Here is a 12,793-nt window from a genome sequence, read left to right as displayed (position 1 = left end):
AAAACTGCCACTAGCTTGCTGAGCTAGGACAGAGGGTCCCTAGCTACTGATCTGTGCTGTGGCTAAGAGCATTCTGCTGGCTTGCCCAGACACCCTCTGCACTCAGCTATGCTTCCCTTTTACCCAGGTGAGGCTGACCTTGTCTGAAGACCTTCTAGATCATCTTAAGCCGGAAGATTGTCTCACTCCATCTTTTTGTAGGTTCTGTAGCTCCATAATCCATTTAGAGGCTTAATTTAACACTGTTTCTGAAGTAAATTTGGGAGAGCTCAGGCAACTTCCCAACTTCTTTCTGCCATCTTGGCTTGGCCCCAAGGAACACTATCATATTTTTAAGGAGGGATGACATCATCAAATGAGGATGGTCTCTTTTCTTTACTGTATACTGACTGAAACTCACACAATGTTCATGTTCATTCTTTTCTGGACTTTTAAGTAGAGGTTTGGGTAGGAGGAGCATAGGAAGCAGAGGAATAAAAAAGTATGCCTGCTTTTCTTTTAATACTGAGGTTTTCTACTTTCCTCATTGTGACTTTAGAGATCTGGGTGTAAGAGAATCACTGGATGAGGTGTCAAGAGACCTGAGTTCTTGACTTTATCAATAATGACCTGACTTAGTGAAAGTTATCTGAATTTTCTTTACCTCAGTGTCCTCAGGCAGAAAATGAAGGTATAAAAAGAAAAAGAAAAAAAAACAACCAAATTACCAAAATGAAAAGGTTGAATTCACCAGCAAGGAAGAGGAAATTTAAGCAATGATTAGAAGCCATTTTGAACAATTTTATGCCAATTAATCTGACAATCTAAATGAAATGGATGAATATTTACAAAAATATAGATTACCTAGATTAACAGAAGATGAAACAAAATACTTAAACAAGCCCATTTTAGAAAAAGAAATTGAAGAAGCCATCAATGAACCCCCTAAGAAAAAAATCTCCAGGACCAGATGGATTTAACAGTAAATTCTACCAAATATGGAGAGAACAATTAATTCTAATATTGTAAAAACTATTTGGAATAGTATAGGCAAAGAAGAATTCCTACCAAATTCCTTTTATGACAAAAATATGATACTGATACTAAACCAGAAGAGCCAAAACAAGGAAGGACATTATAGATCAACTTCCCTAATGGATATTGATAGAACAATTTAAAATAAAATATTTGCAAAGAGATTACAACAATTTATCACCAGGATAATGCATTATGATCAGGTGGGATTTATCCCAAGAATGCACGGCTAGTTCAAATATTAGGAAGACTCTCAACATAATTGACCACATCAATAAAAAACTAAGAGAAATCATATGATTATCTCAAAAAAGGCAGAAAAAGCTTTTGATACCATATAGAACCCATTCTTATTAAAAAACACCAGAGAGAATAGGAATAAAAGAAATTTTATGTAAAATGATAAGCAGTATTTATCTAAAACCATCAGCAAGCATTCTATGTAATGGGAATAAGTTAGAAGCATTCCCAATAAGACCAGGAGTAAAATGAGAATGCTCATTATCACCACTATTCTTCAATATTGTACTAGAAATGATAGTTTTAGCAATAAGAGAAGAAAAAAATTGAAGGAATTAGAATAGGCAAGAAGGAAACAAAAATATCACTCTTTACAGATGCTATGATAATATACTAAGAGAATCCTAGAGAATCAACTAAAAACTATTTGAAACAATTAACAACTTTAGCAAAGTTAAAGAATATAAAAGAAACCAACAAATCATCAGCATTTCTAGATATGAGCAACAAAGGCCAGCAGTAAGACATAGAAAGAGAAATTCCATTTAAAATAATTGTAGATAATAGAAAACATTTGGGAGTTCACCTGCCAAGACAAACCTAGGTACTATATGAACACAATTACAAAACACTTTTCCCACAAATAAAATCAGATATAACAATTGGAAAAATATCAGTTCTCATGGTTATAAGTAAAATGGAATATCATTATGCCATGAGTTATGATGAATAATTCAGAAGAAACTGGGAATACCTCTATAAACTCTATTATGCAGAGTTAATGGAACACAACTGGGATAAAAATTTGTTCAGTGAAAAGAATATCACAAAGAAAAACAACTTTGAAAGACTTTAGAACATCATCCATGAAATGACAAATTACAATTCCAGAGGACTGAAGAGGAAAACACATTTTCCATTTCCTGTCAGAGACATGAGATTTCATGTCCAATTTAGAAATTTAGTTTATTTGAGTATAACCATATTTTTCTTATGATTTTCTTTTTCTCCTTTCTTCTTCAATGGGGGAATGGGGAAAAGAAGTGGGAGGGAGTGAAATGAAGACTTATTAACTAGAACAAATTATTAAATTTATATTTTAAAAAAGATAGTAGCTCTAGAGAATGTTACATATATTTTTTATATTTCAATTAAGTTCTAGTCAGTGATTATTTTATATTAAATTGTTGTTGTGTTTTGCTTAATTTGGGGGATTTACACGGATATTATGTGCATTGTACTATGGTGGACTGCAGGGTTTTCTCCTTTTTGGATAATCCCAGAATGAAGATCTCCTTAAATCATTGAATTTGGTACCAGGATGGTTGATGTGGAAGCTGCAAGGCATATTGAAGAGGTTGATACAACAGAACTGGGGAATTAGTTACATGTAGAGGGTGAAGGAGAAATGAATCATAAGTGACTCCTTAATGAACAAGTGATGACACTGGTCCCATTAATAAAAATAGAGCAATTTCTGCCCCTCCTTGAGGTTTTTCAAATGAAGAAAGATAAATGATAGGAAAGGATATGAAATTTCTGTTTCAAGATTTTAAAGCCTCAAAATTCTATTTTCTCAACATGAAAATTTCCTCAAAGGTAAAAAGGATATGAGAAACCAAAAAGAAACTGAACTCATGTCAAAAATATTGAAAACAGAAGTAGAGAAAGTAATTTCCCCTCTCGTCATGGGGAGTAAATTTAGCTGAGGTAAACCCAGTGCAGTGAACTCAGCAACTCAGGGTACCCAGAGAGACCAAAGCCAAATGGTCCTGATGTAAATAAGGCCTACAGGCCAGGCAAGCAAAAGAGCTGAATCTGAGGTTACATCAGAGAACTGAGGAGGATTCTATGGAGGTTCAAGGGTACAGATCATTCACACATAAAGGCACAATCACTAACTAAGGAAATGCCAAGATTGGCTTTTTGTGTGGGTATCCCACAACACCAAGATGGCCCTGTTTTTCTCACAGTTTAGCAAGTGTCAAAGGGGAATCCATGGGACAGAGAGTCCCTGACTTACTCTGCCTCACAAGGAGGGTAAGAACTGAACTCAATCTTATTATTAAAAGTTGTTCTTGGGGGCAGCTAGGTGGTGCAGTGGATAGAGCACTGGCCCTGGATTCAGGAGGACCTGAGTTCAAATCCGGCCTCAGATACTTAACACTTACTGGCTGTGTGACCCTGGGCAAGTCACTTAACCCCAATTGCCTCACCACCACCCCCCAAAAAAAATAAAGTTGTTCTTGGCTGCCTGAAGATGAAGTCTCACCAATCTGACTTCACAGGAAACTTGCTTCTCATATAGGCACTAAGCATAAATTACAGAGTGAGAGAATGGTTGAGTTAGGAGGGACTTTCAAAATAATTTCTGTTGAATCTTTGAATCCTCAAACAGGCATGTTGTGATGTGCTAGTAGATTCAATTACGCAAGCTCATGTAAAATGTCTTTGTCTTTCAGCAATTCAGTTAAATTTTCTTTATGAATTTTGAGGCTCTAATGTAAAGTGCATATATGGTTTAATTCATTCATTGTTATGCTTCCATTAAGTATAGTGCCTTTGTTTTTTCTCTAATGATAATGACAATTTTTATTTTTGCTTTGTCTTAAAGCACTTGTCTTCTAGATGGTTGTGCTCTTTCTCAATAAGTGTGCAATCTCATTTATGAGTCCATGTACATGAGTGCACATGCACACACATATACACTTATATGCTGACACCATAGTGAAAGACCGCTTGTCCTCAGGAGCTCACATATCCCTTCTCATTAATCAGGATATTATGTAGAGAGGCACAACATTCTCTCAGAAAAGGGGTGGGTCCCTCATTACACCAACTACTTTTTAGAATAAACCTAGCACAAGGTCACTATCCCCTATTGCAAGCAGACTTTCCTTCCCTGTGGGAACACTATTTAGTTGCTAGGTGAGCCAGGGATTCCTATATGATCCAAGGTATAAGCACCCAGTTTAATTTGTACACATTATGCAAGCACTTGCAGAGTAGTGGTAAAGAGTTGAAAGGCAAGCACATTAATGATTAGGAATATCAGGTTACTTTCCTATTTTGTCTTATGAAATCAGCTGTAATTATTCTATATGTAGTGCTTAATACCTCTTTTAGGAGCTCATTGGGTCTGGAGAAAGTATCTTTTCCTGGCTAAGAAACAGAGATGTGGATCAGTGGAATAGAAAAAGTACAAATTACACTATAGCAAATGACTATAGTAATCTATTATATGATAAACCCAAAGATCAAAGCTTTTGAAACATAAATGCATCATTTTTTTTTTTTGCAGGGCAATGAGGGTTAAGTGACTTTACCAGAGTCACACAGCTAGTAAGTGTCAAGTGTCTGAGGCTGAATTTGAACTCAGGTCCTCCTGAATCCAGGGCCGGTGTTTTATCCACTGTGCCACCTAGCTGCCCCCTAGAAATGCATTATATGACAAAAACTCCTGGGAAAACTGGAAGCTAGCTATATAACAACATATCATATGATATACTAAAATAAAGCAAAAATGGGTACAAGATTTACACATAAGGGTGAAACCATAAGCAAATTAAAAGTGCATGGAATAGTTTGTCAGATTTATGGAAAGAGGAAGAATTTAGGACCAAAGAAGATACAGAGAGCATTCCAAAATGTAAAATAGATCATTTTGGTTATATAAAATTAAAAGGTTTTTGTATAAACAAAACTAATGTAACCAAGATTACAAGGGAAGCGGAAAACTGGAAAAGAATTTTTTTGGTGGGGGGGCAATGAGGGTTAAGTGACTTGCCCAGGGTCACACAGCTAGTAAGTGTCAAGTGTCTGAGGCTAGATTTGAATTGAGGTCCTCCTGAATCCAGGCCTGGTGCTCTATCCACTATGCCACCTAGATGCCCCTGGGAAAGAATTTTTGATACAAGTGTATCTGATAAAGGCCTCATTTCTCAAATATAGAGAACTGAGTAAAATTTATAAAAATACAAGTCATTCCCCAAAGGATATGAACAGGCAGTTTTCAGACAAAGAAATCAAAGCTATCTATAATCATATGAATCTTGTTCAGAGAAATACAAATTAAAATAACCCTGAGGTACTACCTCATACCTATCAGAGTGGCAAATATAACAAAAATGGAAAATAGTGGATATTGTAGGGGATGTGGGATAACTGGGACCCTAATCCACTGTTGGTGTAGTTGTGAAAAGATCCTACCATTCTGGAGAAACACTTGGAACTATACCAAAGGGCTATAGAACTGTGCATATCCTTTGATCTAGCACTACCATTGCTAGGTTTATGTCCCAGAGACATCCAAAAAAAGAGTAAAAGACCTATTTGCACAAAAATATTTATGGTAGCTCTGTTGTAGTGGCTAAAAATTAGAAATCAAAGGAATGTCCATCAATTGGGGAATGGCTAAACAAGCTGTGGTATATGGTGTTGATGGCATATTATTGTGCTATAAGAAATGACAAGCAGGATGATTTCAGAAAAACTTGGAAAGACTTGTATGAACTGATGAATAATGAAGTGAGCAGAATCAAGAGAACAGTGTGCACAGAGACAGAAATATTGTTTGATGAAGAACAGGTTATAACAACTATTCTCAGCAATACAGTGTTCTAAGACAATACCAAAGGACTAATGGTGAAGCATACTATCCACCTCCAAAGAAAGAACACAGACTGAACAGAAAGTGAAGCATGCTATTTTTCACTTTCTTTCATTTTTTTCTTTCATTCGTGTTTTCTTGTACAAAATAACTAATATGGCAATGGTTTCCATAATTGTACATGTATAACTTATCTGATTGCTTACCACCTCAAGGGGCAGGGGAAGGAATGAGGGAAGGAGGGATAAAATTTGGAACTCAAAATTTAAATAAAGGAGTATTTACTGAGAAAAAAGTATATTTTTCACGTTGCTAATTGATTTTTGACCCTAATTTAGGATGTTAAATTCTCATAGTTGGAGTTAATATATTTAGGGAAGTTGTGGCCAGGGAGGAATATTTTGTTAAGAAAATTTACAAATGTGTAATAAACTGTTGGTGGAGTAGTATATTGATTTACCCATTCTTGAGAACAATTGAGAACTATGCCCAAAGGGTTATAAAACTACTCATACCTTTTGATCTTGCAATACTACTGATAGAACTATATCCAAAAGAGATAATAAAAAGCTACTTGTATAGAAATATTTATAGTAGTTCTTTTTGTGGTGGATAAGAATTGCAAATTGAGGGGATGCTCATCAGTTGGGGAATGGCTCCATAAGTTGTGGTCTATGGTTGTGATGGAATATTATTGTGTTATAAGAAATGACAAGCAGGATGGTTTCAGAAAAACCTGAAAAATCTTATATAAACTGATTCAAAGTGAAGTGAACAGAAGCAGGAGAACATTGTACATAGTAATAGAAATATTATTATGATGATGATGAAATACTGTAGATGACTTAGCTATTCTCAGTAAAACAATGATCCAAGACAATCCCAAAGGAATCATGATTCTATACATGCTATCTACCTCCAGAGAAACTAATACTATCTGAATATGTACTGCAGTATACTCCTTCTTACTTTGTTTTTTTCATTCTTTTTTTTGAATCTTCATGTAGAAAATGGCTAATATGAAAATATTTTACATGATTGCACAGGTATAAGCGATGTCAGATTCCTTGCTTACTATCTCAGGGAGTGGAGAGAGGAAAATGGAAGGAAGGGTAGAATTTGGAACTCAAAACTTTTAAAAAGTGCTACAAAATTGTTTTAACATGTAATTGGGGGAAATAATACAACATCATTTTTTTAAAAGTTACAAGTGTTTTCAGGGAAGTCTTGGGGGAATATATTGGCCTACCCTTTCCAAGGACAAGGGTAGAGTTAACCTGATTGTGCTCTCAAATTGGGAAAGAATGAGGAGAGTGAAGGAAGGCAATGTGGCTAATGAGAACAGAGTAGGGCAGTGAAGTCGAGCATGACTGGAGGTTTAGATATAGTGCATGATGTGAGACAACCATTGATCATGAGGGCTAGGTCACAGGGTGGAAATTATGGGAAGGAAAGGGTTACATTCAGAAGACTATGATTTCTGGTCTGAGTAGCTGGAGAACTGGTAAGTAGAAGGTCATAGACTTAAGTGAGGAAAGGAATATCATTGAAACCAAAGGAAGAGAAGAGCTCATGAAGGCTGAAATGCAGATGGGGGCAGTGGAGTTAGTAGGGAGAGGACAGGGGTAAGAAATAGTTTAGGGATAAAATTAATAGCATTTAACAAATATGTGCCCTACAAGGGAATGAGGTAAAAAAAAATAAGTAAAATAGGATGTCTTATCTCAAAAAGATTTGTGTGTAAACCCTCTTTAAGGGCAAATTTTGTTGCAGTTTCACAAATATGAGAGATTTTAATGACATCTTCTTTGAACAATATAGAAAATAAGTAAAAGAAAGTAGAAAGTGAAAAGAAAATCACACTTAGGACTATATAAGGGAGAGGGACCCAGAGGCCAGATAACCTAAGAAGCTGAAGACAAAGGCTCACTGGTCTCCAAGCTCAGCCCCAAACTATCCTTAGCATCAGCATGAAGTCCTGGAGCCTTTTGCCAGTTGCCCTGGTGCTGCTCTGCTCCAGCACCCTCTGCTCCCTGGCCTGTGACCTGACTCAGGGCATGCGGGAAGACTTCTCACTTCTGAACCAAATGAGCACATTTTCCCTAGTGCCATGTCTGAAGGACAGGACCAACTTCAGCTTCCCAAAGGAAGCCATGCAGGGCACCCAGCTCCAGAGGGAAAATACCACAGTTATGGTTCATGAGATGCTCCAGCAGATCTTTACCCTCTTCAGCCTGAATGCCACTCCTGCTGCTTGGAATCAGACCCACCTCACACAACTGCTCAGTGGACTGGATCAGCAGATGGGACAACTGGAGAGGTGTCTTAGACAGGATGTAGAGTGGGAAGAGGCTTCCTTGGGAAGGGAGAACCCCAGCCTGGCCCTGAAGAGCTACTTCCAAGGAATAAGCCAGTACCTGAAGGGCAAAGAATACAGCCGCTGTGCCTGGGAGATTGTGCGGGTAGAGATCAGAAGGGTCTTTCTCTTCATGAACAAACTCACAGGGAAACTCAGGGATTGAGGAAGAAAAAACAGACTTTCAGTTCTTCAAATCATTGACTGCTTCCTAAAATTAAGAAGTCAATCATTGGAAAGAATTGTTTCTACATCAACTGAAAACATCCATATTCCCTGAATAGTTTTAAAATGATCTAAGCTGCTGTTACTCTCTTTGAAAGAGGCTTTGAATACAGAGAATCATCATCTGTGTTCAATAACTGAATATTTTATAATGTACAACCTTCTATTTTTTATTTATACTGTTTGTTCTTATGCTAATATTTATATTTATTGTTCATAGAAGAAACATTGTTGTACTATTTATATTGAGCCTATTGTTAATTGTTATATTTCTAATATAAAATGTATTCTTTTAAATAATTCTATTTTACTAAAAAAATTATTTTATTAATAAACCTCATTTGAAAAGGCTGATTTGTTGATCCATAAGAATTCAGAGAAGATTCATTGCAAGAATGAAATTCAACAAGCACTTACTAAAACACTCAAATTCAAGGCACTGTGCTACTCAGTAACACACAGAGGTGCAAAATGACATAGTCATTGCATCCTCAGATGAATTACAATCTAAAGGGAGGATACAACCAGTGTCCAAAATGCATGTGTCCAGAGGAAAGGTACAATAGAGACAAAGCTATGGAGTTGTGAAATGATATGACAACCCTGGAAAGAAAATGATAATTATGGAAAGAAAGCGACTAACATTTCTATACTTTTTGTTTGTTTGTTTGTTTGTTTTTTTAGTGAGGCAATTGGGGTTAAGTGACTTGCCCAGGGTCACACAGCTAGTATGTGTTAAGTGTCTGAGGCCGGATTTGAACTCAGGTACTCCTGACTCCAAGGCCAGTGCTCTATCCACTGCGCCATCTAGCTGCCCCATTTCTATACTTTTTGGCTGAGAATTTCCATTACTAATTTTATACTCTAAGGTAACCATTGATAAGATGTAAATCTCCAGTTAAGCTAAAATATTTACAGGGTTACTTTTAGTGAAAGCAAAGAATTGGAAACAAAGTAGATGGCTATTGTGCGAGGAATTGCTCAACCAGAGCCATTGGCTACCTTGTAGTGAGCAGCATTCCCATGTCCTGCCTGAATTATATCAAACATGTACATGGGAAATATTTAACAAAATAAATAAAAATACAACAGAACACAAATAATGTTAATAGGTGATTCCCTATGTCAATATGTGGCCTGCAGAGAACCTTATATACAGTATAGTGGTCCCATTTCTATTTGAGTTTGACACCACTGGGCTAAACAAAGTGTGGTCCATGCATACAGTGGAATATTATTCTTCTGTAAGAAATGATGAATGTGATGAATACAGAGTAGCATGAATCTACATGAACTGATGAAGAGTGACATAAGTAGAGCCAAGGAAACAATATTTAAAATGATTATAATGTAAGGGGGAAAGAATGACCACACACACACAACAATCAAAGTGAATGATTTAAAATGAAAAAGAACAAGCAGGACTCAGGAGAAGAATGATAAGAAGACTTTTTAAACCCACCCATTTGTAGACATGTGATATCCACACTTGTTGAACATTGCAAATGTTTTCAGACCTTTTCAGTATATTAATCACTTATGCTATTTTTTTCTTTTGTTTTGGTCATTAAAATACTATTTGTTATATGAAATGTTCTCAGGGATATAGAAGTGAGAAATACTGAGGGACACAATGGTGATTTAAAAAGACAATTACACCAAAGAACCTTATTTTTTTTAAAAAAGAGAGAGTTGGAGTGACCTTTATGTCTTAATCTATCCTTATTAGTGATGGAAATGAAGTAGCCCATGCAGCCTGCCTCACTTTAGTCTCCAATATCTCACATGAGGAAATGCATTGATATTGAAAAAAAAATGACAAATATTCACCAGCAAGTGCTTGCCAGTTTGATAAAGGATTTCCTTATACACAATCTAAAATGTGATAGGATAACTTGTTAATGACAAACCTCTCCAGATACACCTACCTACTCCCATATGATATTGTGTTCAGAAGTTCATCATGCCCTGAAGTACTAGAGGAATTCTTTTTCTTTTTCTTTTTTTTTTCTTTTTTTGCGGTTCCATGGGGGTTAAGTGACTTGCCCAGGGTCACACAGCTAGTAAGTGTCAAGTGCCTGAGGCCAGATTTGAACTCAGGTACTCCTAAATCCAGAGCCGGTGCTTTATGCACAGCTCCACCTAGCTTCCCCCTACGCCACCTAGCTGCTCAGCTAACCACATAAGAAGAAATGTCAATTTTTTAAAAAATCAGTCAACAATCATACATTAAATGTTTATATTATATTAGGTACTGTACTAAGCACATGGAAGTTACATTCCAATAGAGAAGATACTCACATATAATGTTGGACCCATTACTCAATAAAGGTCCCTTAATTCCTAGGAGAGTGTTCTTTCCACTGTATCAACTCTGATGTTAGGAGAGTTGATTGCATCCAAGCTCCTTTCATCTTCTTCTAGCTTGACATCCAAAGGCATTAAGACATTTTTTAAATGTTTCTAGCATTAATATTACAAATTAGGTTTGTGTATGTGCTATGATTTTTCAGACTCCTAATTGAGGTCCATTATTAAGCAAGCATTCAGCCTGTAGGCTGAATAGACCAAAACACACACACACACACACACACACACACACACAGGTAGGAAAATGCCCCCTGTCTATATTATGATCTGCAGGTTGATGGCCAACTTATAATACTGATCCATCAGTATGCAGTGTATCCCAATAGTCTGAATACAGTTTTAAGTGACCAATGCCTAAAACTGAAGAGTTTTCAATTTTAAGTACTGATAGTTTAGTCAAGCAATGGCCACTTAAAAGTGTACTCAGACTTTTGGACAAGTTTTGTATCTTAGAGAGACAAAACAGATGGAAAAATCAGCTGTATCCAGGTTGAACTGGAGAAGGAAAGGGAACTGTCCTTTCTTTGAAAAATTGAACAATGCCTTTAATGACCCCAAGTTTTTCCCTAAAATGAAGGGACATTTTTAAAAAACATCAGTACTCTTCCACTGATGCTGCATGACATGATCAAATATCATAGTACCCAAGGAAGTAAAGTTTCAGGTCAAGCAAAGGAAGAGGGTAGGCATGAGAAGGCTTCAACATCTCACCAGTCAAGCTATGTACAGAAGTGCAGAGAGTATCATGTGAGACTAGAAAGCAAATGAACTGGTGGTGTAGCAAGAATGAAGGGTCACTGATGGAAAGCCTGCTCGCTCCTCCAATATTCATGAAATGCCAACAAATTGAGAAGGCAGGCAGATGGCCCAGTGAATAATGTGGTAAACTTAAGAGTCAGGGAGATCTTAACATCCTGACCCAGGCACTTACTCGCTAGGCAACCATGAGCAAGTCTCTTCAGTTCTTTCAACATCATTTTCCTCATTAGTAAAATGGAGAAAATATTAGTACCTACTTCATCCAGTTGTTGTGAGAATCAAATTAGATGACTTATGTATAACATCATATAAATGGCAGCTATCATTATTATTAAAAATTATTATCATCATTATTAGATGACTCTCTAGTACACTGTGTTCCCATGATAGGCAATTAAAAGGGTCAAATACACAAATATCAAAGTAAATGAAAAAGTGTAGGTATTCTAATGAATGGGAAAGTAGGTTCGGCATTTAAAGTCATGAATGGGGCAGCTAGGTGGCGCAGTGGATAAAGCACTGGCCCTGCATTCAGGAGGACCTCAGTTCAAATCTGGCCTCAGACACTTGACACTTACTAGCTGTGTGACCTTGGGCAATAGTTGTAATATATTAGAAGAGAGGAAATAATCCCACATTTCATGTGATTCATGATAACACCCTCAGCTCCTCTCATGTAGAAGAACTGATATTTCGTTTGACTTTCATCTGGGCCACTTTCTGTTCAGGCGCAATTCTTTTAGTTCAGCCCAGTATTCTCATTCCTGAAGTAGGACCAGGGAGCTGTTAAACATTCGTGGAGAGATGAAGGGTCAGATCTTTTCTCTGTGATTCGCTGATGGTAACTTACCCCATGTCTATGCTCACTTTTTTCTGGCCTTTGCAGGTAGGGTTTGGGATAAGGAGCATAAGGAACAAAGGAAGGTAAAAGAATAATATTTGCTGCTCTTTAACATGAAGGGTTTCTCTTTTTCTCATTTGACCTTAGTCAAGTGGTGTAATAGAATCACTTGATTGGGTATCAAGAGACCTGAGTTCCACTTCTGGCTTTATCACTGATTAGCTGGTTCAAAGAAACTTACCTAGTCTCTCTTTGCTTCAGTTTGCTCGTCTTCAGACTAAGGGATTTAGATTTGACCAATTCCAAGGTCAAATATAGTATAGTATAGAAAAGTTTTTGGTATCTGAATTTGACAGATTTCTTTTAAGAGGAGGATGTT

The 12,793-nt window shown here is 36.7% G+C and overlaps 1 protein-coding gene across 1 annotated transcript; it reads left to right on the top strand.

Moving 5' to 3' along the window:
- Positions 1–7,833: 7,833 nt before the first annotated feature.
- LOC122735454 (interferon tau-2-like) lies at positions 7,834–8,385 on the top strand. The gene has a single exon (XM_043977012.1). The coding sequence runs from the start codon at positions 7,834–7,836 to the stop codon at positions 8,383–8,385; it is 552 nt and encodes a 183-aa protein (XP_043832947.1).
- The last annotated feature ends 4,408 nt before the right edge of the window (positions 8,386–12,793 follow it).

The sequence above is a fragment of the Dromiciops gliroides genome, chromosome 1 (assembly GCF_019393635.1).
Source record: "Dromiciops gliroides isolate mDroGli1 chromosome 1, mDroGli1.pri, whole genome shotgun sequence".
Lineage (NCBI taxonomy): Eukaryota > Metazoa > Chordata > Mammalia > Microbiotheria > Microbiotheriidae > Dromiciops > Dromiciops gliroides.
Note: the sequence above shows the minus strand (reverse complement) of the source record. Positions and strands in the feature narration are given on the sequence as shown.

Coding starts and splice junctions, on each gene's coding strand:
- LOC122735454 (XM_043977012.1), top strand. CDS start 7,834: ATGAAGTCCTGGAGCCTTTTGCCAGTTGCCCTGGTGCTGCTCTGCTCC.